The sequence below is a fragment of the Oxyura jamaicensis genome, chromosome 1 (genome assembly GCF_011077185.1).
Source record: "Oxyura jamaicensis isolate SHBP4307 breed ruddy duck chromosome 1, BPBGC_Ojam_1.0, whole genome shotgun sequence".
In the NCBI taxonomy this organism is placed as follows: Eukaryota; Metazoa; Chordata; class Aves; order Anseriformes; family Anatidae; genus Oxyura; species Oxyura jamaicensis.
In genome coordinates this window covers 76,678,676-76,704,659 of record NC_048893.1, presented here as the reverse complement: position 1 = coordinate 76,704,659, position 25,984 = coordinate 76,678,676, and the positions used below count along the sequence as shown (strand labels likewise).

General features: G+C 43.3%; 1 protein-coding gene and 1 long non-coding RNA gene across 7 annotated transcripts in view; one reads left to right on the top strand and one right to left on the bottom strand.

Annotated features, from left to right (window-relative positions):
• Positions 1-14,428, bottom strand: part of ARHGEF5 (Rho guanine nucleotide exchange factor 5) — a 38,695-nt gene extending 24,267 nt beyond the window's left edge. The window contains exons 1-2 of one of the 6 annotated variants that reach the window (XM_035311893.1): positions 13,853-13,965; positions 1,611-1,772 (exon numbers count right to left, since the gene is read on the bottom strand). Coding sequence is in view for 2 of the 6 variants with exons in the window: in XM_035311909.1 (XP_035167800.1) it covers positions 6,476-6,532 (57 nt within the window). In the remaining 4 variants the exon portion in view is untranslated. Of the gene's footprint in view, positions 1-1,610; positions 1,773-6,475; positions 7,459-13,852; positions 13,969-14,370 lie in introns of those variants that run through there. The other 5 variants (XM_035311909.1, XM_035311883.1, XM_035311901.1 and 2 more) reach the window with 5 other exon arrangements.
• A 6-nt stretch (positions 14,429-14,434) lies between these two features.
• On the top strand, positions 14,435-25,491 carry LOC118157551. Its single transcript, XR_004746670.1, has 3 exons — positions 14,435-14,572; positions 15,291-25,012; positions 25,134-25,491. It is a non-coding gene; the product is annotated as an uncharacterized LOC118157551 (long non-coding RNA).
• Positions 25,492-25,984: the final 493 nt, after the last annotated feature.

Below are 25,984 nucleotides of genomic sequence, written 5' to 3'. Positions count from 1 at the left end.
GCTGGCAGGTCTCTCTACAAACTTCGGGGATAGAGAGACAACTGACATAAACATCTGGAGCCAAAAGGAAGCACAGACATCTGAGATGTATGCAATGATGTACAGTCTTGTCTGCTAGAGGCACACTACCTCCGTTCCTGGACATAAGGTTTGCTATAAGCTAGAGTAGTTCCCAGTTTCTCTTTAAACTAAGTAATTCAGGATGTAGATGGGAGAGATTCTCCAGCTAGCTGCAGAAATTTCAGTCTTTTACTGTGCTACAGAAACATGAGCCAGAATCCCACGCTGCTGTTTTTGAGTCTCAGATTAAAGAATGCTAATGTTTGCACTAAACCATTTTGACAGATGCAAATGCCATTAAAACATCAAAGGACTTGGAAACACACTTGAAAGCTTGGCCTTGCCCAGACTGCTCAGTGGAACCATTGCTGAGCACAGCTGATGTCACGTTACCTGTACAAGTCCTGAGCACAGTTAAGCTATACAGACAGATAAGGATGAACAATATTCAGCAGACTGAACTGAACAAACTGTCCTCCCCTGCAGAAAGGTCCTCCTAAGTTATCCCATTTGATGTTCTTGGCAAACACTTGATATACCCTCTTTAACAGCTGGATCAAGTTCCATCTAGAAAACAGTAAGATTTCTTCTTTCCAGTAGCAATAGCTGTCAGATTCCTACAGAATGGAAAATACAAAGTTGAAACATTTTAGCAGTACAGGAGGACTGTAAGCTATACAGCAAAACACACCCAGCCATGAAGGTACTGGTAAAATATTGTTTTTGTATCAATATAAGTGAAGCATGTCCTATGCAACTGAAACAGTTCCTAGTAATAGCAACAAAACTGCACTTTTACATCATAGACACTAACAGCTTCTACCAGCACAACTTCATCAGCCACAGCTGGCATACCTACAGCAAAAACCTGTGCCATGTATCTGGCTTCAACACTGGTAGTACCATGAACTGGCAATATGAATAAAATATTGTGGTATCAACATATCATGAGATAGCAACTAAAAAAGAATTTATTTTTTTAAAAAAATGAACTAGTTTGCCCTCATTTTGTGCCTTCAGAATGCATGCTTCCAGATGTTTCCAGCCTTAGTTCCCCACAGCATTTTTAGTTATCTTACAACTCCAGAAATGAGATTGATGAAAAAAAATGTGGAAAAATGTTATGAGACTTGAATCATAATCAAAAATATTTTGCAATATTTCAATAATGGTGCCGCTTTGTACTGAAAGCTGCAGCTAAAGAAAAAAGAAGTCCATCCAAAGGGGATATATGGATGGGGGGGGGGGGGGAACAGGTTTTGGTAAACCCCTTGCCTAAACTTGCTTTTCAGGGAATGAACTATTCTTTCCTGGAAATTAAATCAGTGAACTTAGATCGAAGAAGTACAATGAGACGTGTTTGCTATTGAGAGCAAAAACTATTAGACATAAAGAAAATGCTATAAACAATGTAAATGTGGGAAAGCACCAGTGAGGACCCCTTCCCTCTCCCAGTGGAGAAATAGCTTCACACACCCAAAGCCACAGGAATTGTGTGGGTGCTGAATAGGAAGGTACTAATGCAAACACATGGAAAACTTGTTACTCACAGCGTAATGCCTGCACGGCCAACTGGCAAAGGTTTATTGTGTGTATCACAATATTTTCTGTTTTTCATATAGTCCCACTTCCTAGAATCATGTGGTTATGTGAGAATTTTGGCTTACAATTAAGAAAAATGCATACCTGGCCTTTATGGGTGTAGAAAAGACCTGAAAAAAATATATGGCTTAAAAATTAGATCTTACTATATGGGTTTATATCAGCCTTTTAAGCCAACATTTTGAACCTTAATTCCTGACTAATTAGAGCAAGGACAAGTCTCCCTTTCCCCTCTAAACTGATTACTGTTTTTCAACAGTTCAGACCAATGACAGTGAACTTGTTTGCAAAGTATTTCAATCTGATCCAGTAAGCTACGTATACCAGACTGGCAGTAAAATATGCTGTGGTATACCTGGGTTAACAGAGATGAATAATTAAATTCATCAGACCAGATTTAGGTATCTGCAGATTTTCTGTAGTTTTCATGTATTTACAGTCCAGTCTGAAGACAGTATAAAGCTCCTTCAATTCCTTCTGCTGTTGCTGACTGTGCAGACTAGTAAACACCAGATGGAATCAGGTCCTAATAAATTTAGATTAGGACTGGACGTGACACCCTGAAATCCAGAACAGATTAAGAAGCAAGGGGAGGGGATTTATTAAAAAAAAAAAAAGGGGGGGGGGGGGGAAAAAATACCTAGTTCCCAGTCAGATCGACCCCCTGAAGTAACTGTAAATGCAGGTATACAAGCCTCAGCAGCAACTGCGAGGCATGGATAGTAACAAGTGGCTAGGTGAGGGCCTGGAGTGGGAAAGCAGAAACCTGGACTTAGACCCAAGTTATAGTGAAACCACACCCAGGATAAACAAGCAAGTCCCAAACACTCCAGCATAGCTATCTTGCTGAACATGACTGCCAAGTGCTCAAAACTAAGGAACAGGTGTACACTAGAGAGCAGACAAATGAAAAGTATGGGAGTATGGAAGTTTTACATTTCCACTGTTCACCCTCTGCTAGCAATGTTTTTTTGCTAGTTTCATGTTTGAAGCATGCAACATATGAAGCCAGACAGATCTAATCAGATTTACAACCATTTTCAAAGGAGCAGTTATTTAGACTTTAACATTTCTTTGCCTTCTTGTTGCTGCTTATTGTACCCCCTAGACCCAAACACAGCTCTTTCTCTCCTCAGTAAAGGACTACATCTAAATGAACATTATGTGGAAGCTAGATCAACTCAAAGGACCCCCCTGTGAGCACAGTCAAAACATGGAACACAAACAAAACAAAAAAAGATGCTAGGAAAAGTCCTGGAAACTTCCTCAAACCTCTGCAAAGTCTAGCATGGAAATATTCCAAATGGAAGGAGAGAGGGAAGGCAATTTTTGTGGAGTTTTCTTTCAGAATGAACAGGAAAAAGTTTTATTAAGCAGCATTTAAAAGGGTATAACTGATATTCATCAATGTTATGAAATACTTTTTATAACTAGTTTCACCAATTACCATTACCTTACTTCAAAATTTATAGTGGTAATTACAGCTCATGATACTGTAGTTAAAATTTAGCATTAGCTCCTAGTATTGTAATTAATGCAGCACATTATAAAAAATAAAAATTGTAGAGCCTCACAGGTACAACCTTAAAAATGAGGAATAGCATAACCAGATAACCATACTGATGATCTGTTTCAGTAATATTTCCCCTTATTTCTCAATTGGCAAAAAATATCCCCACATGCTTTCACATGCAGCACAGCTCCAACTCTATATTACTTTACAGCACAGAATTTATACCAGCTTAGAAATATCAATAGCTTCTCCATCATGTACTAATTACAGTATTTTTGCTACTTCAATTATTAGAAGGGTTTCAACAAATAAGGAACAATTACAGATTGTTCCCTCATTTACGTTTTTCTGCATAACAATGAGGGGGCAGGGTCCGCTTTACATCATCACCTTTCAAGATCTCCTAAAGTAGTACTTTTACAACTCCATGGCTCTTCAGGTATTAGCTGATCAACTAAAATCCTCAGGAGGCCTTTTGGCAGACTCTCCGACTCTGACTCTTGACTGGCCTCCAGTCTCTCTTTCCTTAGCCTCGTGGCACATAGAACTGCCTCTTTCTCCTCGCAGGCTGCACCCTATCAAGTGGAGATACAGAGGAGTAAAATGAGTACTGTGCCTTAAATTAACCCCCAGCTCATGACTTCAGTATGCCAGCGAGAAATTAGAACATAAGACAATTCACTTCCTAACAGTCATCATGACTAATGGTGTAATAATCTTGATATGATTTCCTTTAGCTCTTTTATGACACGATCACACAATAATGTAAAACTAAGGAATGCAAACTCCTTGATATGCTTGCATACACCAACCTACACAAGCGTGCATACTATATTCTAATTGGAGTTGTGCATATGTTAGTATGAATGAGGAACTTCCCCGGGAAGTTACAGGCAGCAGTTAAATGAAATCAAAGATTCAGCTCACTGCCTTCCCCATTACCTGCAACATGCTTTAATCAGTGGGGCATAAATAAACACATACATATCCCATCTCTCCCAAGTTCAATGAGATACAACAGAGTTCAGCTTCACAGGCAGCTTTCAGTTGTGATTCCTGACACCGCCCATCAGACTCACCTACACAAGTTTATCAGACTTGGCACATGGCAAACTGCTTTGCTGCACTTAGGAGTCACTAAAGGCAAAAGCAAAGTGTGCAGTTGGGTATGATTGTTCCAGTTTGGGAGCAACAGAGGTGCTTAATGGGGGAAGGATTGGGAGGGTACAAGAAAAGGGTGTGGGGGAGTCTATGAACTGTGCTGATGAGGGAGGGAGGAGTCAGAGCTCTCTTCCCAAAGGCACTCCCATACTGAAAATGGGTCTTCCATCTTTCCTCTGCCAGACTTGGTGAACCTGGCTTTAAACACGAATCTTTGATGACTGTTACTGAACCTAGCACCTGCCCTCTCCCATACATCACAGCTGATTGGCCAGGAAGGGCACAAGGCGAGCAATTTTTGCAAGGTCCCTTCCTAGCAGGGTACAATGCAGACAGCTGAAGACAAGACAAGGGAGGTCTTGCCCTTTCAGGGGGCTTAGCAAGAGGCCAAGGCAGCAGTCCTTGGCTTAGGAGGGGCAGCAAAGCTGGACAACCCCAGTCCTGCCAGTGTTTCACAGGCAATGGCTTTGTCTTTGCTTGGTGTCAGATTCAGCAGAGCTGACAATTGTATCTGGCTATGACTCCCTGCCACAGGGCTGAAGAATAGTGACATGTCATGATGTGGCAAATCAACATTGTCAGTGTCACACACAAGTGGTACGACAGGTCATTTGTAGGTCTGCTCTCAAGAAACAATCATGGTAGAGAAGGTGTGATCTACAGCAGGAACTATCAGCATTACTACTTTTGTCTGAAATAGGGGAACACCCTGCACTCCAAACGTTTTTGTATACTCCTGCTCTGCTAGCATCTGCCCTTACAGAAGTTGATAAAGATGCACCCATAAGACTGCTGTTTCAAGTTGGGCCTCTGCAAACAGTTACAGCTCGTGAACAGTTGCTGTCATGCAGAAATTTCAAGCTAATGGGTCCACAAAGAATGACTATGAACATCAGTAACATAATACAGGCTGAAAAAAGAACGCGTACATTAGGGTAGGAGGAGCTCTCCCTCCTGCAATTCCCCACTGCTGCCATTCGTTAAAGAAAGGATCTACAATGGCTTAGATGATAAGCAATTTTTTCAAGGCAAGCAAGATCACAAAAAGCACAAATCCTAATTCCGGCTCTTTAGCTAGCAGTTTCTGCTTGTCTGAGGGTCATTTCTGTAGCCGAGGTAACAGTAACCCCTCCTACCTCAGACATGCTCTGAGGATTAGTCAGGGAGCATATGCTCAGAGCACCCAACATGCAAAGCCATGTTACAAACTATGGATCTGACTGCAACTATAAGAAAAGTCTTACTCAAACAATCCCTTCACCAACAAAAGTGCACTAACCATCCATACTGTTCCTTCACTGTGTCTTTTGCCTCCAAGTTCTTCAAGATACAAGACACGTTCCTAAAATATTTTCCTTTTGTGCTGCAGAAATGCTTAGTAGACACAACAGATATATTTTTCACACAAAGTAGTGTCCCAAATTAGTAGTTTCAGCTCATTCTTCTGGATCACTGTTAGTCTTCTATCACACTTGTGCTATACCCATCTTATAGTCCAGTCAATGAAAGGACCTGCCCCATAACTTTACATAGGTCAGGTATCCAGAGTTGCCTATTTCTCACAGTGTCCACATTCACAAGAGTCCCTTTCCACAATTCTGACAATTTTATGAGCTTAGCAAGAAATATCTGATGCCATGTGTCCTATCTAAGCCCAAAGCATGTATCTCCACCAAACTGTTCTTGAAAACCAAATCTTTACAAACAACTGCTCGAAATTAGGTGCATAGGTCAGGCCTCACCTATCCACACACTAATTAATTTATTTTTAAAATCTCCTGTTCAAGACAAAGGAAGCTTGGGTGGTTGTTTTTTTAAGCCTTCTGCTTTAGGAACTTTCAGGTTACTATTAGGTCCCATTTCAAGCCTTCCCCTACAATCAAGACAGCTAGAGGATTTTGCCACCAAAATCCAACACTCCCCCTTCTACTGTTACTCTCACATAATCTGTTAATTCTGAAGCTGTGGTTTTAAGAAGCCCACAGACAGAATTACTTGTGATAAAAGGAAAAAAAAAAAAATGTTGGCAACATTGAAATTGTTCAGTCAGGCTATGCTTATCTAACTGTTTCTGAATGGATTCAGGTACTTAATTTTAGGAACCTGTTCTTAAACTCTTGACTCGGGATTACTGCTTACCTTCAGCATAAAACTGCAATTCCACCAGGTCCTATGACAACTATTCCAAGACAACATATTACTGAAGTAATAATATATACTGGAGAGTTCTTCTGTGTCCTAACACTGTGTTTCTAAACTGGAGCAATTCAGCTTCATTTTCAGTACTACATGGGATAACAAAGAAAAAGCAAGCAAACAAACAGAACACAGCTGATACTTTTGCACATGCTTGCCTCAACACTTCTGTATTTGGCTCCTACATCTGTTAGTACCATTTCCCCCCCCCTCAAAATGCACTTTGTTTACTCCTTTTCCACTGTCATAATCAAACTTTGTGCAACGGTCCCTTTAAAATTAACTTATAAAATGAAACATACTTGTAAAACATATTTTTCTGGGCAGAATTGCCTTCATATTGTCTTGCTGAACTGGAGATTTCTATTAATGACAGTTTTCAGTGCACATGCGATCCATTAAATCTATCACTTTCTTGTTAGGCTTTTTTCCTTAAAGCTATTTTGCTATGACTATTAAAGAGCTAGATTTGTTCCCACTTTGACACTCCAATGTGTATTCTCATGCCTTTGATATCACTATTATTATACACTTAGCACCCAAACAGGAAAACGTGATGCTGTGTATAGAACTAAGGGAAACACCTCCAATATATCAGATAATGCCCACTGGGCAACTCAGCTGTCATTTTTCCATACATGCAGCCACAATTTTAGGCTGTTTTTTATGGCCAGACCCTCCCTTGTGACTTGTCACAGCACACAGTATGGTGACATAATTGGCATGCCTAGCCTTGCTCTTCCTGCAAAAGACACAGTCATTGCTCCAGCTTATGTTCAAGTTGCTCATGCTCTTTTCTCTGCACCTCTCAAGAAGGAAACAGCTTGTTTTACTCAATGTGCAGAATGATACGGTGGATGACACAAGGAATGCCAGAGGAAGGCCTCCTTCCCTGATGGCACAGGACAGACAGGCTGATACGAGCTCTGTAGCAAGACAGCAGAAATCCCACGGATGAGGAAGAGAGTGGCAGTGCAGTAATGTATTCCCTGCCATTCAACACAGGGCCAGATAGACAGTGTTAAAAAGGCACTGGGTGGCTTAGAGCGGCCATGTACCAGTCTCTCTAGATCATTTGTGCTTTTATGAAAACACAGAAACCCACAACTTACTATCAAAATAGTACTCCCACTTCTTTTCACCTGTCTTCCCACAACACCCTCTCTCTGTCCCCCACATTTTTTTCCACAATGCAGAATTTTTTTATATTTTTTTTCCTAGCAAGGCTGTGCACTGTACTGCAGCCTTCTTGGTGCTACACGATCCCTCCCCTCCCCCACCCCCCCCCCCGCCCCCCGCCCCCGGAAAACCTGAGTCTCTTCTTACCTACATCTGAAACATACTTTTCCAAGAGAAAACACCTTTCGTTGGGGAGATACAGAAAGGGAGAGAGAAACATATTGCTAAAAATACCCATAAGATCCATCAGCTAGAGTGTACTTAGGCTCAAGCCTGAAATACTTCCATGTGCAAAGCAAGTTATGGAAAAACAGATGCAGAGAGGCAGCAGACAATAGGAAGATTTATTTGAGCCATGTACAATACCAACAATCAGGACCTAACCCTCGTTGTTCTAAATATTGTGCAGTGAGACACCTTCCCTGTCCTGCAGGGCTGGAACATCTGTTCTTCTGTAAATCCAGAGGAGAAACAGACACACACCACACCTTCTCAACTTTGCTGCTACGCAACCTGACAGCCCTCACCTGTAAACACAGATAGCGATCTCTGAGTGCTTTAGAAAGGAGGCTGATTCAAATGTTGCAGCTAGATTATATTTCACAGGGTTAGAGTTACCCTGAGACACTTATACTATGGAGTATCTACAGTACAATTCGTGTGTACAAACTGCAGCCTTGGCTTTACCCATGCCAGAAGGATTTTGCTTACAGCCCAGTCCCACTAAAGACATAGCCATGGCATCAGAGCTTTGCTAGACACCAGCATGACTGGAACATCCGTCCTTCTCCTGTGAAATGAAGCATACCAGCAAAGCTGTACTCTTACTGGTGTACCCTTACAAAGTTTCCACTAGCACCTCCTGGCAGGGCAGAAAACTGTAACAAAGCTGTAAGGGTCTAGTTAAGAATTATGCTATTCAAAAAACATTTGCAGGCACTTTTGATCATCAGGCCTGTCATTTTTTGTGAATATAAAGGGTATATACTATAAAACTTACATACACTGATTTTTTGTAGCTTCTTAGCAACACTGAGGGCAAAGCACCCCTGCTCCCATTAGTCTGTATGTGTTAGTTTAACACTGGTTTGTGTATCTATCATTGCGTGCATATGCAAGCATAGCCATTACAGCCACCTTGTGGCAGCTGCGAACAATGGCCGTGTCCAAGAGCTTACAGGTCTGCTCCCAGCCCACCTCAGGCCTTGTGTCACACATCAGCTGATATCTCAGGGCTTCTGCGACCTAAAACAATCCCACCTGACATGACCAGGATCTTCTGCTCCCTCAGGCAGACACTTGCTGCTTTGGACTGAGGAGAATTTCACATATCCTTTAACAGTCTTCTGTAAACAGGTCATGCGGCCTTTTCCTTTCTGCCTCCCATATACTCAGTATTTTGAGACCTTTTTTTTTTTTTTTTTTTTGGGGGGGGAGGGGGGGGGGTGAGCACCATCTGTGAGGAGTATGCTCTTCAATCTTGTGCACCAATTTTTCCACTGATATGTCAATTACCTGGAACACAGAGATACTTCCAACTCTCCATTTCATCTACTACGAGGAAGGAAACTGAATCCCAGTTTCTAGTACTGTAATCATAATCCTCCCTCCCCTAGATTATAAGATTTTGAAACTCCAAACTGTACTGTTGGATTCATCAGTGAAGTGACAGTCATTCCCCAACTCTCCTCCCCAGAGCTCCTCCACACCAGTCTCACTCTGTGCAAGGCTCAATCTCACCAGCATATGCATGACTGTGCTCTGCATATAGGCGGCACACGCAAGGGACCTCTAAATTTGTGAATCCAACTGTGCACCTTGGCATGACTCTGATAAGGATTTGGGAAGTTCTGTGTATGCTCTGGGGCAGGGACTCCCATGCTGGATGCTGTCTAAGCACCAATGAGGCCAGTTCTCACACACTGAGAATTTAAATTCACCTAAGTGTTTGATTTGAGACTACAAAGAGTTAGTGCAACATCTGAATATTTTTGTGGCTCTAGTCATCACATACTTCTACGTGACTTACTGCAAATGGGATACAGTCTCAGGAAGTTAATTTATAGCCAACTCTGCTTTAATGCAGTATTCTCTGAGCAGCAGGTTCATGTGTTTCCTCCCACTCCAGTTCACTTTTTGTATACTATCCAATTACAGTTTCTATAGCCACTCCACCTCAACCTCTTCTCACATCAAAACACCCTCTATTTTGTATATATCTACATATGTGTGTCTATTTACATACACATGTCAGGGTAAGCACCTTTCCCCCCTCTACATTTTTCCCACTATCAAAACCAATATTCCTACCACTGACTTTGCACTGAACTCTCACTAACGCCATAGCAATTTCTTCTTTATCATCATCCAGCTGTAATCCAACCCCTGAACTGTAAGCTCAAAACCAGTCTTCACCATAGGCTCTGCTCTACATCTCCTGCAATATGTAGCATTGCATTTGACGGAACAGTGTTTAAAACAGTTTGCTGGGACAAAACCCATTCCACATCTATTATTTCCACCAGAAGATCAAGAAATCTGGAATCATCTGTTAATAGAAGAGACCAAGTTAATGAAGCTTTCCCAAAACAGATACCCTACCTGCTTCAGCATTGGAAACCCCTGAGAACTTCACATCTAGAATAAACAAAGGCATTAGCAACCAACTTTTTGCACTCATTAAGCTTTCACAGGTATCAGTACATCAGAGCCAAGGCACAGACCTTCTTTGTATGTTATGTGCTCTTTCCCACACCAGGTCTAACTTCCACACATGCTTCTTGACCATAGACCTGAAATGAGCTGACCTAAACACAGGCTTGACGACACCCAGAGTTCTTGCAAGTCAAGCAACTGAATTAACGTGGGCTAATGAGTAAATCTGGGCAGCTGTTCCCACATACCTGCTTTAAAGGGACTATTTTTAAAAAATTAGCTTCCATGAAGATTTAAGGCAAGGTATGTTTGTGATAATTATTGTACCTCAAGTCTTCGTTTCACCTGTCATAGGTGAAACTAGTTTAAGCCTGTCATAAGCTGACACTGCTGCCAAAAGGAGTCCCATCCCCTGCCCTCCTTATTCCCACCCCCATGCTGCCCTTTCTCTTCTGACATATAAGCATGCGTGTGGCCTCACAGTGGGCCAGGCTGGATAACTGAGATGGATGACAAATAGTAGGCAGGACAGCTTCTTTCAATGGCAGCACCAGCTGAGAGGATTTCTGCAACCACAGCCTGTTTTCCTCAGCCCAGAAATATAAGGACTAAATGTATGATTCCCTCTAGCATCCAGCACAGGGATGGGCTGCTGTCTCCACGTCTTTCATGCCCAGCTGCAAGCTATCCTTCTGCACCAGACCTAGCACTGCCTGGCCACTGAGTCTTTTGTTGTTGTTGTTTGGGGAAGAGGGTAAATTTCCAGTTGGAGCAATGATTGAATTGATTCAAGCCTGCTCAATTACTAGATGCGATACAAAGGAAGCACCAGGAGCTCACAGGCAGGACTGGATGAGAGGAACTGGATCAATCCTTCAGAAGTAGCTTGTAGTTACACTGAATTAAACACCAGATGAAGTCTCAATCCAAACAATTAAAGTTATTCAACCCCATTTCTCTGAAATCCCCATCTCAGCATAGTCTCCACAGCCATAAGCACTTAGTTGTTACTCTAATCACACCAGCCATTCCATGACTACAGTTCCACGATTGTCTATTGCCAGAAGTAAGAGGCTAGCATGGATAACAGCTGTAAGCTTGCAATACAGTAGGCCACCTTTTTGCTGGAATGTGTCATCCTGGCAGCAACAGGCTCTTTAACCTGGCACAAAGATTTGTAGCAAGACTTTGTGGTTAGGAACCAGGCTGGACAGATTCAGATAAGAAATTAGTGAGGGTAATCAGCCATTGGAATAATTTACCTGGGGAACCAGTATAGACAAGATATCACTTGATATCTTGAAATCAAGACTGGGTACTTTTCTAATAGAAGTTTGAATCTGATGCAGTGATAACCAGCTGTGAATGTAAATACCTGCCAGGGGTCAGAGTACAGTATCTGCCCCCAAATGCTGATAATGTGAACATCTACCATATGATCACCTTGCAGAAGAGGGAGACAATTTCTCTCTGTATGGCCCAAGTGCTGAAATAATGGACCACAGCTAAACTTGCACTGAAGTCACTTCTAAGTACTTCATTAAATGATACAACAGGAATTCAGTGAGGAGCTGCAAAGTTGAAAAGAATTAAAAATTTATCAGGTACAACTATTAAAATAAGCTAACTATCTATAATGTAGCTGAACAGTACCCGGCAAGCAAACATCAAGTTGGAGAGCTACCAGATGACAGTAAGGATAAAACTCTTAGAATCAAATATTCATGGGGAAAAAAAAAAAAAAAAAAAAATCAAATTATGCATTTGAATCCCCTTACCAACAATTCCTGAAATTTTACCTGGAATAGCCTTGGAGACTGAACATAATTTACATGAATACAAACTGAATAAATCAGCCCATTTTAAACCAGACTTTAGTCTATTAAAACAAACAAAGGCCATAGCAAACTGTGGCTCTTTACCTCTAGAAGGCATTTGAAAAAAGCAATCTGTAAGAAAGGAGAGGACTCAAGGAACAAAAACAAGAATATTCATCTAAATTTAGCAGGATGAAGTAAAACAAGACCCAGGGAACGACTCATAGCAGCAAAGTTTTTCAGGATGTAGGAGAGGTTCCCAGAAGAAGCACCTAAGTCCCACTGTTTCAGACATCAAGAATGGGGGGCTTCAGCAGGAGCACCAAGCTCAGGCCTAGTCCACTACTGCCATTAGCAATTACAGCATATAACTCCACTTACAGATTTATCAAAACCTCTGGGCTGCTGTGCAGATAGCACTACAAATACAACCCTAAACTGTGAACTGGCAAAATGAAGTTCTACGTGGCCAGCTGAACTGTTCCAAACATTAACAATAATTGAGAATTAAGAATAAATCAGATTTGGAATAACTTCAAACTTGATTTACAGATAACTCCTCCTCACCCAATTCAGTTGCACTTCTGAAATCTGGGTCACCCATACATTATTCCTCCAAACCAAAACACCTCCCTCCCTTGCAACTCTTTAAAAGGACTCTGCCCTTATCCAAGGCATCTCTAACAAGCCATGTAGGTTGTGAGAAACTCCAAAACATAAGAGCATCATGCCATAAAACTCCAGCAACATGTTACAGATGTGGCTTGGTCAGCAAGTAATGGGCAAGCAATTCAAGGACGAGGCAACAGCAGCTGTATCTAGCAGCTCCTTGGCAAGCCTTTCTTCCCACGGATGAGTGGAGCTCAGATCTCCTCCCCTGCCCCTGCATTCCCTGCTAGGTTTGATCCAGGGTCTCATCCAACTTCCGTAAATAGATGAAAACATCGAGCACATGGATAGAACAGGTGATGGGTCAAGCCACAGCCTTGGGAGCTGGTAAGCCCCCCGACAGGTTGTTTGGGGCACCGAAGTTGCCGCCAGAGCTGCTGCAGCAGCCGCGGGCCGCGGGGATGTGAAGGGAAGCGTGCAGCGGGCAGGTATCTCGCCTTCCCTTCCTCCGTGAAAGGCCATAAAAGTCACAAGATGCCAGCGAGCCAAGCGGGGAGGAAAACAACGAGGCGTCCAGAGTTCAAACGCAGCCCTAAGCCACCGGGGCCTCTGCCCTTGGCCGGGGCCGGAGCCCAGCCAGCAGCGCGGCGCTGCGGGGAGCCAAGCCCGGGCCGGGCCCACGCTGTGGGCCCTACCTGCGAGGGGCAGGGGCGGGACAGAAGGGCGCTGCGGGCCCGAGCCTGGCTCCCCGGGGCTCCCCCCGACGGCAGCGGCGGCCCCTCGCCCACCCTCCCTCCCTGTCTCCCGCACCTGCGGGCCGAGCCCCGCGGGAGGAGGACGAGCTCCTTCCTTCCCCCTCCGCCCCGTCGGCTCCTAAAATGGTGGGCCGCCCTCTTCCCTCCTTCCCCTCCCCGCCGCGCCGGCTCCGGGGGCAGCCGCCCCTGCGGACCGACCCGGGCCCGCTCGGGAGCCGCCGCCAGGCCCGGGACGAGCCGAGCCGGGCCGGGCTGGGCCGGGCCGGGCCCCGCGGCCCCCTCGGGGCCGTCCGCAGCTCCCTTACCTGCGCCGGCCTCACATGGCCGGGCCGGGGCCAGCAGCACCGCGCCCCCGGCTACCCCGGTGTCGCTGCCCCTCGCTGCCTGGGCCGAGGCGTCGCTGCCTGCCCCGGGCCCGCAGGTATGTGGCGGCCCGCAGGTGAGCCGGGCACACCTACAGGAAGGCAGGCGGGCCGCCCTGATTGGCGTGCGGGGCCGGGCCGGCCGCGGGCAGAGCCGCCGGAGCCAGCTCGGCGGCGGGGCTGTGCTCGGGCTCCGCTCGCAGCCGGGCCGAGGAGCAGCGCTCCGCTCCGCGACGGGCTCCGGGGGGAGAAGGCACCTCGCCCTCCCAGGCGGCGGCACAGCGGGTAGACCTGGCCCCCGGGATCCGTCTTCCCGACCGGCTCCAGAAATAGGGACTAGTTTTTGTGCCTTTTTTTTTTTGTTGTTGTTGGTTTTTGTTTTTTTTTTTTTGCTTTTCTTTGTTTGCTTTTTATTTTTATTATTATTATTATCATCCTTTCCCCAAACACATCTTCATTACCCGAGTCTCTTCTCTTCCCTCTTCCAGTCTTTATTTTTGCACGCCTGAACCCTTTCGCACTCTACCTCCTCCCCCCGCCCCCTCCAAGAGGCAGCCAGGGCTTTAAGGAAAGCACCGGGTACCAGAAGAGTTGTCATCGCAGCGTGGGGCGGGGTTCAGACCTCAGAGATCCCGACATCGACTCCTGGATCGTCAATTAAAGGTAAGGGAGTAAAACGGCTGAATTCAGAAGAAATTGTGCAGAATTTGGGTGGAAAAACTCTCGAAGTTCTACCAAAAGTCAGGTTCCACAACAGCCATTCTCAGGCATCCTCTCCTCCCAGGTCCACAGGTAAATACCCCGAGGAACCCCAGCTGCATAAAGGCTTTCTCTGGTTGTTGTGCTCGGCTGTGTACGGGAAGGGAACAGCATATCAGTTCCCAGTAAAAGTTTTTTCCCTGTCTGCCAGCTTGACTGTAGCCATAGGGACAGACAGTCTGTAGGGAGGTTTCCCTGACTTGGCAGGGTAGGACAGAGGCCAGCAGAGAAAAGATATAAATAAAAGCAGAAGAAAAGGGGAGTACAAAACCTTGTGAGTTTGGGAGTATTAGGACAAAGTGAAACAGCACTAATTTCAGCCTTTCTTTACCCTGAAACAGCTGATTATTGTGATCATAAAAGAAGGGGCAAATTTGGAAAATGGGGGTTTTTCCTTCCATAACAAATTAGAGTATGTTGCTTGGTTCTCTGCTGCCCTGGTTTTATTACTTGCTGCACAGATACTAAATCCTGTACCCCTTTAAGTGAATTCAGGTGAGAATTCCCTTAATTGCAGTTTAGATTATTTTTTTTTCACAATGGATGCAGAGGGAGCAAAGAATTACACTAGACAAGTGAATGAGGAAGGAATTACCTATATTACATTTTCTGTCTCCTGTAGATATCCAATGCCATCTCTTCCATGAATCTTTTTTCCTAATAATTTAATGAGGCTGCTGATTTGTATCTACCAGGACACTCTGGAGCAAAAGAGAAGGAAGAGCCTGACTGAACAACTGGAGAAACCCTGTAGACCATACCTGGGCATTCCTCAACTCTGCCTTCCCTGTGTGGGATCTCCCAGGCAGGAAAACTGCCCCCACAAGTGGCATGCTCAAAGCTCTACTCAGCCAGCGACAAAATTGTACTTGTGCTTGCTACTGCTTTCTGATTCAGCTAATGCTTTCCTTCACTTGTATGGATGAATAATTTTATCATAGCAAAAAGCTTCTGCAGTTGATGCACCTATTCCATACCACTGCATTTGAAGTCAGCTGGGAGGAAATTGATGCTTCAAATTCCCAGAAGCCAAGAGACTGAGGAAATCATCTCTGCATCAGGCGTCTCGTGGGTTGGTGCGCAAAACTCTGGGCTATTACATAAAGAGGTGATGCTTCTTCCCACTGCTTTTATAAGCTCCTAGCAACTGGAATTGGGGATGCTGAGTGGGAAATGGCACCTCTGTCTTCTAGAAAAGGATGATGTATTGTTTAAGAAGGGCTTAACCTTTACCCTTCTCCTTGGCACCTCCAGCAGCTCCAGAGGCACTTTTCTTATTTGCTTTTGTGAATCATATCCTGAGGTACCTTGCTTTCCCTGCCCATTGCACTGGGAATTTGAGTGCCTAAGTTTTCTTCATGGATTACCTAGTGGGGAGAAGTGCCTAAAAGTCATAACATACAGCCCTCAGTATCACAGTATCTATGTCCTTCTGTGGGCCAACTTTCCTTCCCCAGCTCCATGGGAATTGGGCTCCTAACTTCCCTGTGAACCCATGAAAATTCCTGAAATGCCATTAAGGTACTTCTTCCCTTACTGGCATGTAGGAAAGGTCAGTGGATGATAGGTGTGCTGCAGACTCACAGAATCGCTGGGATTGGAAGACATCTCTGGAGATCATCTACCCCACTCAGAGCAGGGTCAGCTGGAATAGACTGCTGTGCCACAGTAGCCACAACTGTGTCCAGTAGGGTTTTAAATATCTCCGAGGGTGGAGACTCCACAACTTCTCTGGGCAGCCTATGCCAGTTTAACCACTTTCATGGTAAAAGAAAGGGGTTTTGTTTAGAACATCTTCACATCTGGAACACCACACAGTGTGAGCAGGAGAGGTCCTGCCCCATGTTGGGAGTAATCCTTCATCTGTAGGAGGATGAGCTACAGTGAGTCAACGTTTTTGGCAAGTAGAGCCACAGCTGATGCGCTCTGTGGTGAAAGTTGAGAGTCAGCATTAGTGGGAAACAGGACAGAGAGTATAGAAGAGAAATGTGCTGGGTGGATTGAGAAGCATTGTCTCCCATTTCAGTCCTCCAAATGCTGGACTGCACCATCTAACTACCCAACACTCATTTTATTCCAGGAAGAAAAAAAGTGCCACACTTCCTCCTGCTCCTTATTCATTGTTTGCTCTCAGTGGTTAGCAGAGTCCTAGCATCCATCCAGTGCAGTTTATTTCCGTAGACCCCTCTCCAGCACACTGAGAATTGCAGTCTTCCAGACCTCAGCTCAGCTTTGGTGCCGCAGGTCCCATGCTCTTACTGGTTTTGTAGGTGCTAGCACATTACTGAGCTAGAGCAAATGCTGGAGTAAAAGGGAAGAAAATGTTTGGATTTGCACAGTTCATTCAGCTTTTTTTATCTTTATCTTTTTTTATCTTAGCATTAGGTTATATTGACAGGGATTATATCTAAATTTCTATAGCTATTCTTTTGGATTCACTCAGAGGGCAGAAAGGATGCAATGGAATATTAAGCTGTTTCTGTATGTAAATCATCTCTCAGAAATACAGGTTTGAGCCTCCCCAGTTCAAATTCAGGTGTGTATCATACTCTGATTTCCCTTTGTGACAGCAGATAGGAAGGAGCAGCATTACGAGCTTTAATTTTGTCACTTACTTTTATAGTAGCATTTATAGCATATATAGCATTTATGTCTGATGTGCAAACTGGGCCATTGCCCTAAATAGATTACTTGCTAAAACTTTCTTATAGGTGCCGCCAAGAAACTTTAAACAAATAGACAAGTCTTCAGACTCACCATCAGAGACAAAGTCTGCTATCAGAGGCATGAGCATAAGGGCTCAGCTGGAGTCTCCCTGTGTGTCAGCCGCATAAACTGGTAAAAATGTATTTTTATTTAGGTACATCCATTTAGCCCTGATGTTGCCCAGCAATTCCCTTGATTATAAGCTACTGCCTGCTTCAAAAAGCAAAAAGGTGGTTCTTGCTTTTTGCAAATGGACTGGGAGGAGACTTGCAAATGGGTGGAGACTGAGGAGCTTTCCTAATTACAGCCATAGCTGCAGTTCTTGCAGCTGCAATCCAGATGGGTATCAAGGAAAATGACTTCCAATGTCAGAGCTCACGCTCGTGTGTTGGCTTCACATGTACAAATGCCGGTTTCCTTGACTTTTCCTGATTTTGTTTGAATTGGAGCTAGGAATGGCCATCTTCTAGTAACAAAACCAGGCAAATTAGCATCAGTGGTTACTGTGCAAATATTGTCAGCTGAGCAGACAACATGCCAAGCCACTGTGAAGTTCATAACAGTATGTTAAAAAAAAAAAATCCCTACAACATATCTCCTACATAAGATTTCCTATGATTAGCTACAGCAAAATGTAGCCGAAAACTTTGCATTTCTTTTCTTATGTAACATTTTGAAAGACAGAAAGAAATAGCTTAAAGTTTAGTCTAATTGATTTAAACATCCTTTTATTCAAGATTAATAAAATATGGACGTGAACACGCAAGAAGATCCTTTAAGTAAATATTGGGGAAATAAAAAAAGGAACTATACTTATATGAAGTATGTTACCTGAAGCAATTACACAGCCTTTGATGATATATACTGTCATCAAAGTCAGCTGTTTCCTGCTTTCCAGTAGTGTTTGGCAACTTAGTGACTTCGTTTCCAGTGAAATAGTAGTGAGCATATGAATTTTTAGGAAGGTTTTCCTCAGCTAACATTGCAAAAATTATACGTAATATACCTAGTTCAATACTGCGTTACACTGCTTTCCGTGGAGTATTGCTTTTCAAGCCATATTCCCATCTGACTAATATACGGAGACCTATATGAAAGTATTCCCACAGCTAAATAGCAGGTGTTTGATATATACATATGTATTTTTTTCCAGAATCTAAACCTGCAATTAGTGCAAGGAAAAGATGGTTTATGACCAAGAACAGCAAAGAGGGTGTTCCCTGGCACTTCACACTAAATATCAGTATATGTATCTTCCATTAAGTAAGATTATTGCAGTCATTTCTGTTGTCCATGCACATCAGGATATCTATCCATGGGCTACCTGAAAAGCCCATGGTCCACAAAAGCCAACTAAGAAATACAAGGCAGTATCTGTAAACAAGGATCCCAAAAGCAAAAACAGGTTAAAAACAGTGCCACATATTACTAAGAGGCCTCTAAATGGATGGAAACACATTGTGGAGTCAAAAGTTCTGTGTTGGGGAACAGGCAGTCAGACAGGGAGAAAGATAGGAAAGCATTTTATAGGATTACCTCTACACCATCATCAAAAGTGTGAATTCCTGGGAATCTAGAGTGCACAGCATTGGTCTTACTATCTAGGAATAGCATAAATAAATTTTGAAAAGCTTAACAAAAGCTAGTTATGCAAACATTTCCAAACAACTGTTCCTTTATGCCAAATGACATAGGCAATTTTCTAGCTCAGTTACAGTTTTGAGGAAATCTTTCTCCCCACTGGCATGCTACATGCAAAGGATACTCTGATTATTGTTTGTTCCTGTTAGGCATCTGAAATATTACAGTGCAGCTCCCAGGGAGGTTTGGACAGGCCAGAGGTGCAGCCCTGGGTTTCCTGCTGCGCTCTCGATTTCTTCTTCACTTGTGATTCTGAAATGTAAGAGGAATGCAAAAAGCCATTTTTTGCCCCCAGATCCTTATGTGATCTTAGATACAGCCTTCAAAGATCTATGGCAGTGTGGCTGCAGCACAGAGGCAGGAATGAGATTTATGGGGAAAAGTTCTAAGGATATCATGAAGCAGTCGTCTCTGCAGCAGTCTGAATGGGATCCAGTTCTTGAGAGCCCCATCCTGAGTGTTGCTTCTCCTGAACTGGAGACTAATTTGCTTTGCTTTTATGTGCTCATTTTCTTCTGGGGCTTCATCCAGAGCTCAGACTATCTGGCTGTAATTCATAGACTCAATACTTTATAGCACTTGATTCTTCTCATTACTTCTGCAGGGCTCTTGATCCTTGATTTAAGAATTAGATCCTACTGCAGACTGTCTGGATGAAGGACCTTTAAACTTGGCCCATTGGAATGTAGAGGGTCTGTAGAAATTTTTGCAAGCAGACCCATCAGCAAACTAGCAAACTGGAATTTGCCATGTCATGTCCAGCCACCCTGCCTGTGTGGTGGCAGGCCAGGGACAGAGAGGACAGCTGTGCCGATGACTGCTTGAATTAGACCCAGCTGCATCCCCATGCAGACATGAATCAGAGTCCTAATGCTATGTCTTGGTGACGTAAATTGCTTCCCAGCCCACATGATACACACCTTGCTCTCTCACCTACACATGCAGGTTTAAGTGCTCAATAAGATTCTCTAATGGCCTTGACCATTACCTGGACCTCACACACTAATGTTTTCCTTCTTTCCTGAGAAGTTAAAAAAAAAAAAAAAAAAAAAAAAAAAAAGGCCTAATCAGAGAGGATCCATGATTGTGGCCTTTTTTTTTTCCTTTCCTTCCCTTATCATCCTTTCAGAAGCCCAGCAGAAGGCTACTGGGGCTCTTGAAAAACTTTCACTCCACTGCCAACGCAAGACTTCCTCAGAGTCTTTCTCAGTACTTTTCTTATATAAATGGCTGTTTGAGGCAGTAACTTATTAGGTGCATGTCTATGACACTCCAAGTCCTCTGTAAAATGGATGCTAACAAATAATCTGTTTGCTGCCAGAACAACTAGGAAACTCCTCCCTCCTGCTCTCTTTGTTTTTAGGTAGGCCAGATATCCTGAGGTCAGCTGTGAGCCCTAGAAATAAATTATTGTAAGTGATATGTGAGATACAGACAAAGTCATGCCACTGCAGGTCATTTTGTGTTAGCCAAAGCTGCTCAAACAGTGCACTGTATAGCTAGAACCTCAGCAAAATCCAGCATGGAATGTGAAAATGAAAGGAAAAGCAAGTTGTGGGGGGCTTGCCAAATAGCTGATTGATTCAACCTGAAAGGAAACATACTGCATTGGAGCTGGATACGGGAAACATCGCACAGGTATGCATACAGGTATATACCCAGGCAGGTGGCTATAGTGCCTTAGCATGCACAGCAAAGGGAGAAGGATGGCATTCAGAATCCTTCCCCTATGCTCAAAAAAGCATCACTGCCTCTGCCTCAACGCCATCCTGCCCGTTCTTGCTCACTCAGAAACCACGGTGCTAAGATGCTTCTTCCCAGCTCGTATCCTAATGCAATAATGCCCATCTAAGCGTTGTTGCTTGTGGTATAGGTCAGTGCTGCTCTCTGCTCAGACCATTCCTTCACTTTTCCTTCCTGCCGTTGGCTAGACACAAAATTCAGCCCACAAACAAATTAACCTGTCCCATGCATCTATAAAGATGATTCCCAGTTAATTAAAGAATGGTACACAGAAGTCCCTGGCTTGTATTAAGAAAATATTGAATGGCTGTAAAATCAAGCACTTAAAATTATAGAAATTCAGAATTCTCCCTGCGACATAGATGAAGGGCTTGAAGATTTTGGTTTGGCTTTTTTGGGTGCATATAATTATGCACAATAGTGTAGTTTTTATTGACACAAACACATGACTTTTCATAAGCTTAGCTTTTACAAAGGAGGGCAAACAAAGCTGAAATGTGCCTTCCTCCCCACTCAGTGTCCTTGCACGAGAGGCAGTCCTTGAGCGACCTCTCAGCTTCTATATGTAATGACGTAGTGCCCTCTGTTGGGAAGCTGTTCCCGACACTGTCTTCTCCCTGCAGTCAGGTGAAGTAGCATTAACACAAATATCATACTTTCAGACATGCTCCCATATATTGATGAAGCAGGTTTAAATTTTTTTCCTCCTTAGGCACCGCAGATATTTTTTGTTAGGTTTGAGCAAGCAGTTGCACTGGACTACTATTAAGGCTTTCTGTGAGAGTGTCAGGAAAGACCTACCATTTTATTATAGTTTCAGCCTTTTAAAAATAAAGCCTCAGTGATTTTAGCCACAGAAGAAAGTTAGAGACCCTTGTTTGGCTGGGTGCACATGAGTCACACTGCTTCACATCAGCAGCAAGATGTGTGGGGCTACAGACTGGCTGCTTGCTCTGTGTGTTTGGACAGGATGATTAGGTTTAGCCTAAAGAAACTGTCTTTAAGAGAGGTTGTTGGGCAGAGGAAGCAAATCCTACTGCCTGGAATACCCTCTCCTGTAGCACAATGGTTTATTTTTATCATTCCTGGCAAGAAGAAAAAAAAAAACATTCTCCCCCGGGCTTTACCTGATCCCTCTTCCTCACTTACCCCACCAAAGTAGGGCCAAGGTTGGCAATTTGTCTCCCACCCTGTCCCACCATCCTCAGCATCCAATCCTCATCATACATCAATGAATCCTCACCCTGCTCCAAACAGTGGAATGAGATTAATGCTATACTTATCCAAAACATCTGCACTGTGTTGGCCCAGCTTTGGCGGGATCTACCTTGAGAGCACAGTGCTGGCACAGACACCTTCTGTGGGACCAAACCCTTGCTATAACCCAGCTGTCACCCAGTGTTTGATCCTTAATATCAGTGGCCTTTTTAGGCCTTGAAAATATATATTATTTTCTGGCTCATGGTAGCGAAAGACCAAAACCCATCTATGCCACCCATGCTGGCTTTCCTGAAAGCCCCAGATTTAATATTAATCCTTTAATAGTCCATATGTTTAGTAATTGAAAAGTCAGAGCATGTTACTGAAATCACCTCCACAAAGTTGGCCCAACATACTATCATCCTTAAAGCTGCCAGGGACAACTTTGTAGAAGCCAGTTCAGGCGACCCATCATCTCCTATTTTATCAGCTTCTAGCTTAGTCCATAGATTTCATCCAACTCAAGCTCCTAATGACAGTCAGTCCCTTATAGACAGTAAGATGTGCTTCTCCACAGTATTACCAATCCTAAATCTCCCAGGACGTGTTCTGACAATTAGTTTTAAGGGAAGGATGGGGGAAGTCCTTTAGTTCTGCTAGATAAATACATTATTTTGGGCCATGACAATTCCAGCATTAGAGCAATCAATGGTGATGCTGTGATATGGATATAGTACATTCATTCCTTTATGTTCCTTCTTCTTATCTCTAGCCTAGCATTTTATACCATCAGAGGATTCCCAGTGCCTCTCACCTGAATACCTCAGTATGCAAAATGAAACCTTTCCCATATGATGGGTGTTACAGAATAGTAGTTGGTGAGTTGTCAAAGTAGAGCTCTCAGAAGTGAGCTTTCAGAGAAATAAAACCATCCACACAGTGGTGGGTATCATTTGTCTGGAGCTATGATGCTATTGATGGGAAGGCAGACTGAAGTGGGATTGTTTCATATAAGCAAAGGCACAGTTTTCATGAAGCAAGCTTTTGTCCTTAAGTCACAAAAGGGGCCTTTATGTGATTCTCACTATGTGATATTTTTAGTTTTCTTTGCATTTAATTAAGAATGGCAGAAGAATAATACTGCAAGTAAAACATAAAAGCAGAATGAACTTATAAAAAGAGTGATTTTTCTACCTTATGGGGAAAAAATAATTAAAAAACAAACAAACAAACAAACAAAAACCACACTTGGTACATTACATTCAAGGCTTAGATTGTAAACTGGTAGAGGCCACATCAGTGTCCCATGCTTGTCATGCATTTATCTCAGTGAAGAGTCTCTTCTGAAGTTATCACATCACCTGGGATGGATGAATTGCATTCCCCAAACCATCAAAGAGCAAAAAGAAATGAAGAAAAAATTGTTCTAAGGTTAGCTTGTCACAATGGTAAGTTGGTGGATAAGAGATCTAAATATTTTATTTCTGTCAAGGGACAAAAGGTGAGGTAAACAAACTGTAAAGTATTGCATGGTCTTGGATTTGAAGTACTTAGCAGCTGCAGCTTACAATGTCTAACATGGTGCAAATAATGATTTATAATAATTCTAGAATATGTCATGCTTCCTCAGAACAGAACAAGGATAAATTTGCCTTCTTTCTGTTTTGGACAAGTGATCCAGATGACCAAGTTAAATACCAACCCAGTGCCCAAATACTCCCTTAATACCCAAAGATCTCAACATGGCTGATACCCTGCTTTGCGGTTCTGACTCCACACAACTGTCTGCTTTTTTACCTCTTTTCTCTCTCAACACATCAAGGTTCTCCATTTCTTGGATCTCCTCCTCTGTCAATTAGTGATTCTCACAAAACCAAAATGATCTCATAAAGCCCATCATCTTAGTAAGGCACTCCACCTCCAGCCATTGTTACCCCACTGTAACGAAGCAATATCAGATTGTTGTCTGTAGTGTTTGGGGTTGTGCCTCATATTCCCTGCAAGATCCCCCAGAGCTGCTTGGAGTTTTTTCCTTTTATCCCATCTCTGGTGCACGAGTCAAGGCCTGTCCTGCAGGACTTGCAGCTCAACTGCTGATTTCTTGCTGAAGTGGGTTTGCTAATGCTGAGTGAGTGATGAATCCTTGCTCCAGCTCTTCCCACAGGGAGCACAGAAGTAGGTTGAACCAGCTGATGTTAAGTCAAGTCAGAATTCCCGTCAAAAAGGCACATCTTCTAAGGGATTTTTGTCCCATCTGGTTTCCCTGTTGATGAATGTAAAGGTCAAAATGTGTTAATTTACATACAAATTCTTAGATGATAGTTCTCCTTATAGTCATCTGGGGTAACCTCATCATCAGCTGGAATAGAGGCCAAAAACCCACCACTAACAAAAAACATTAGATACAATTCCTTCCCCAAACAGACAAACACCACATGAAGAAACAGCATTTATGAGAGTGAAAGCCATGAATTGGTTCTTCAGCTGAGAGGGTCTGGGCTATAAGACTGACAGAAGCAAGCAGAGAGCTTGTGGGCTGGAATTCATGAGTTTTCATCTTCCAATGAGTTTCCATCTTGCAAAGGTATGATGTCCTCATTAGATATTATCTGTATGTGGCTTTGAACATTCAAAGTTCTCTTTCAGTGTTTAATATGGTCAATCCTCAAATGCCTCTAAGTAGCTTATCCAGTCTGTGGATGCTCTGTCCCTGATGTGCAGAGGTACCAGAGCTGACTCTGAGAAGGCCCATCTTGTCCTGATGGGGATTATGATCAGGAATATGTCTAGACTATTTCAGACTCATCTTGAGTCTAGAAGAGCCCAAGCTGATGTGCCCTCATGAAGCCCGAAGTTTTATGTATGGCTGCAGATGCACCAGAATGGTTGCCCACAGAGTTATCTCAGACTCAGAAAGGCTTATAAGCTGTGGTTTAGCATGGACAGTGCTGACCTTTTGCTGGTCCTGTGGATGGAGGCTTGCAGTGCAACTCACACCACACTGCCCCGTATTCCCTTCTCCCAGAGGATCTTTTATGCTGTATTGCAACAGATGTGGCCTGCCTCTGCTTCCATGCAGCTCGGAGCTTGAGCTCACAAGCTATGTGGATCTCAGAGCACTGGTTAGGCATATCTCACCAAATCACCCAGATCATTATGACCCTGAGCCAGCGAGCTTTACAAAGCCTATTTCCCATCAGAAGTAATGGTTTGGCAGCATTGGGGTAGTTTACATTTTTCTGTGTAGGATAGACAGAGAAACACCTCCTAGCATCAGCAGCCAGGGACCGCCAACAACCTACCCAGTCAGCATATAGCCCTAACCAACTGTATCATCATTAGCAAGTTGGCTAGCCAAGCTTATTGGAGTTATTAGTAGTGGGAATATTTGGTGGTGAAAGGCCAGACTGAACTCAGCATCTGGTTAGATGCTTCAAGTTAGATACTGAGGTAGCAGCTCCAGAACACCTCCTTAACACCTCTCTGTGTATTTATTTGTATTGAAGTTAAGATGTCCTGATGGGCTTAATATACACTGATGGACAAGGAAAGTTTGCATGCCTCAGTATACCCTATATGTTGATGTTATTCTGCTTTACATTGTGTCCCAAAAGAGCCATACTATGAATGTTTTTTTCTGGTGTTTGATGTATCCTATACCACCATAATCTCAGATAGTGGAGAAATGACTGCGTAATCTTGCTGTGAGATTTCAACAGGGATAAGAGTGCCCCAAAGACCACAGAAATAGCCATTGGTTCTCTGCAGAACACTGCAGTTTGCTGGGTGGGAGTTACCTACTTGTAGCAGGATGGAGCTGCAGTGGGGTAACCTGTGTAACAAACAGAGCTGAAAGATCCTGCCAGCATTTACATGCTCAAGAACTGCAAGGAAATTTCTTGCTTTCTTTTCTTTTCTTTTCTTTTCTTTTCTTTTCTTTTCTTTTCTTTTCTTTTCTTTTCTTTTCTTTTCTTTTCTTTTCTTTTCTTTTCTTTTCTTTTCTTTTCTTTTCTTTTCTTTTCTTTT